The sequence below is a fragment of the Phytophthora infestans genome, genomic scaffold (genome assembly GCF_000142945.1).
Source record: "Phytophthora infestans T30-4 supercont1.69 genomic scaffold, whole genome shotgun sequence".
Taxonomy (NCBI): domain Eukaryota; phylum Oomycota; class Peronosporomycetes; order Peronosporales; family Peronosporaceae; genus Phytophthora; species Phytophthora infestans.
Window position 1 is genome coordinate 575,626 of NW_003303690.1, and position 2,350 is coordinate 577,975.

Below are 2,350 nucleotides of genomic sequence, written 5' to 3' on the forward strand. Positions count from 1 at the left end.
GGTTGGCGTGGTGGCTGTTGTTGAGTTATGATGCTCCTTTGGCTCAGTTGGTAGAGCGTCAGTCTCATAATCTGAAGGTCGCCAGTTCGAGCCTGGCAGGGAGCACTTCTTTGCCTCTTTTTGCTCTATCAGCGTCTGCTATCTCTTACGGCGTTTACACGACCACGTGATGCAGTTCGCCCCGCAGGATATCGAGTCTCGCGGTGGCCAGCGTCTGCTGCGCGTGAGCGACTTCCACTTGGGCGTCCAAGTCTCGAGTATGTTCCGGAAGCGGGTGGATGCGTCTGGATCGGTGGTGTCGGCTACAAACGGTCGCAATGCAGCGCCTCTGTCCAACTACGTGAACGTCATGGGCACGTCGGAGGGAGGCGTCGGCGCTCTGGTTCCTGTCGGCGAGCGCGTCTTCCGTCGTCTCTTCACGTTGCAGAACGTTATGGTGAACACGCTGCCTCAGAACTGTGCGCTGAATCCACGGGAATTCCGCATGCTCAAGACCAACGCGCAGCGACGATGTGGCAGACCGGACGCTTGGAGCAAGAAGAAGTGGAAGAAGAGCTTCCTGGACGCCTTCGTGCTGTTCCGGTTCCTGCAACTGGACTATGTGGCGCAGAAGGAGCTTGCACGCTGTATTGGTACCACGCCCGAGGTGGTTATGCACAACCTGCTCGAGGTGCAGCACGCCACGTCGACTTTTCTCTAGAAAGATCCAGCTCGCTGCATCGGTACAGTAGTCGATAACCTGCTGGAAGTGCAGCAACCCACTCCGACGTTTTCAGACCATAAGAAGTGAATTTGTCATGCCTTAAAATGAACGGTAGCACTTGAACACCCTAACTAAAGTCCGTCTAACTTAAGTAATGTAAACCTTTGCGTGGTGTTCGAGACACATTTATCTTGGCGAATTTAAGCCTTTTGGTCTGTTCAATAGCTCAAGTGCTGAAGTAAATTAATTTACAATTTGAGCTAACGTTGGTTTGGGATATGAGTTAGAGTCAGAATGACTCGCTTCACAAGGAGCTCTAAAATGTGAGCAGAAATTATCTGAATTACCAGCTCAAATATTAGAGCTCCTTCGTGTAAAGGCGCGACACTGTCATAAATTGTTCGAGCGGCACAGTGTATCAGGTTCGAATTCGGTATAAGCACGGTTGAGTTTGACGCACTTACTCCAAGTCAATTCTCCTAAACATCCTAAGTGCCGTTTAAAAAGGCATTTTTTAGACTGTACCTCCGCTTGATACCGGTATTAGAAATAAATGTGTTTACTTGATACCCATGCCGTAATCAAATGCATTGTTTCATTGGACTTGTCATCATTTTCTGCGTTAAAGCTTAGGGCAATGCGGGAAAGGCAGACTCCCCGCTGCTACCGGTATTAATACCTTCTGGCAAATTACCTGTGCACCAAGTTTGTTCAAACGTTGATGTCAAAAACCGAATACGGTACCTGTTAAAGTTTAACGCAGAAAATGATGACAAAAACCGAATACGGTACCTGTTAAAGTTTAACGCAGAAAATGATGACAAGTTCAATGTAAGGACACGTTAATTTCTAATCAAGAGAAAAAATCTCGTTCTGATAGACTCCTGGAACATTCTCGTAAAAGCGTTTTTTTTACGAGCTGGTTCAAGATAACGGTGTTTTTTACGAGAATGTTCCAGATTGACTTGGAGTCAGTGCTTGTTCTAAGTAGCGTCAAGGTACAAACTTTAAGCATTTAAAGCTGCTCATTTTGGGTTCAGTGTACGTATTCGGCAGCATTCTTCTGTCTGATACTAGAAATGGATTTGTTCTCTTGATTATCCAATGACCCAGTACATGTACAGTATTGTTGTACAGGGTGCATGCAGCCTGTTTCCCAAAAGGTACTGTAGCACTGATTTATCGCACCATCTGGTGATACGAGAGCTTGGTTGCATGTACCGGTATCCGTGATATTCTGAATTGACTTGAGAAAACATAAGATGCAGATGCGACGTTTTCGTTCCCTCATCCGATTGGTTAAAAAGATTGAAAACGAAGCTGTACTAGCTTCTTGCTTTTGACAGACAAGAAGGAGGCTACATGTACTCCGGTGCCGTCGTTCTTCGTGGATACAACGACTCTATCGAATGCAGCACAAGTGTAACTGTGCTGCTGTGGGTCTCGTTAACCCCTCTAGCAGCGGTAATACTGACGTTTGGTTCTGTATGCACAGTAGAGCGTGGGTCGTTCGGAGTCGCTGGTGGAGGCGGCCTTTTGGCGCTTTGCGGGGCCTTGAACGGAACAGGCTGACGTGGAAGAATCTATGTGCGCAGGTTGTTCTCTTCTGATTAGCCAGCAATACGGTGGAGTAAGGTTTTAAGTTTG

The 2,350-nt window shown here is 47.2% G+C and overlaps 1 protein-coding gene across 1 annotated transcript; it reads left to right on the forward strand.

The window, feature by feature from the left end:
* Positions 1-169: 169 nt before the first annotated feature.
* On the forward strand, positions 170-714 carry PITG_18568 (uncharacterized protein; the record flags this gene model as incomplete). Its single annotated transcript, XM_002997627.1, has 1 exon — positions 170-714. One exon carries the CDS (start codon positions 170-172, stop codon positions 698-700), a length of 531 nt encoding a protein of 176 aa, XP_002997673.1.
* Positions 715-2,350: the final 1,636 nt, after the last annotated feature.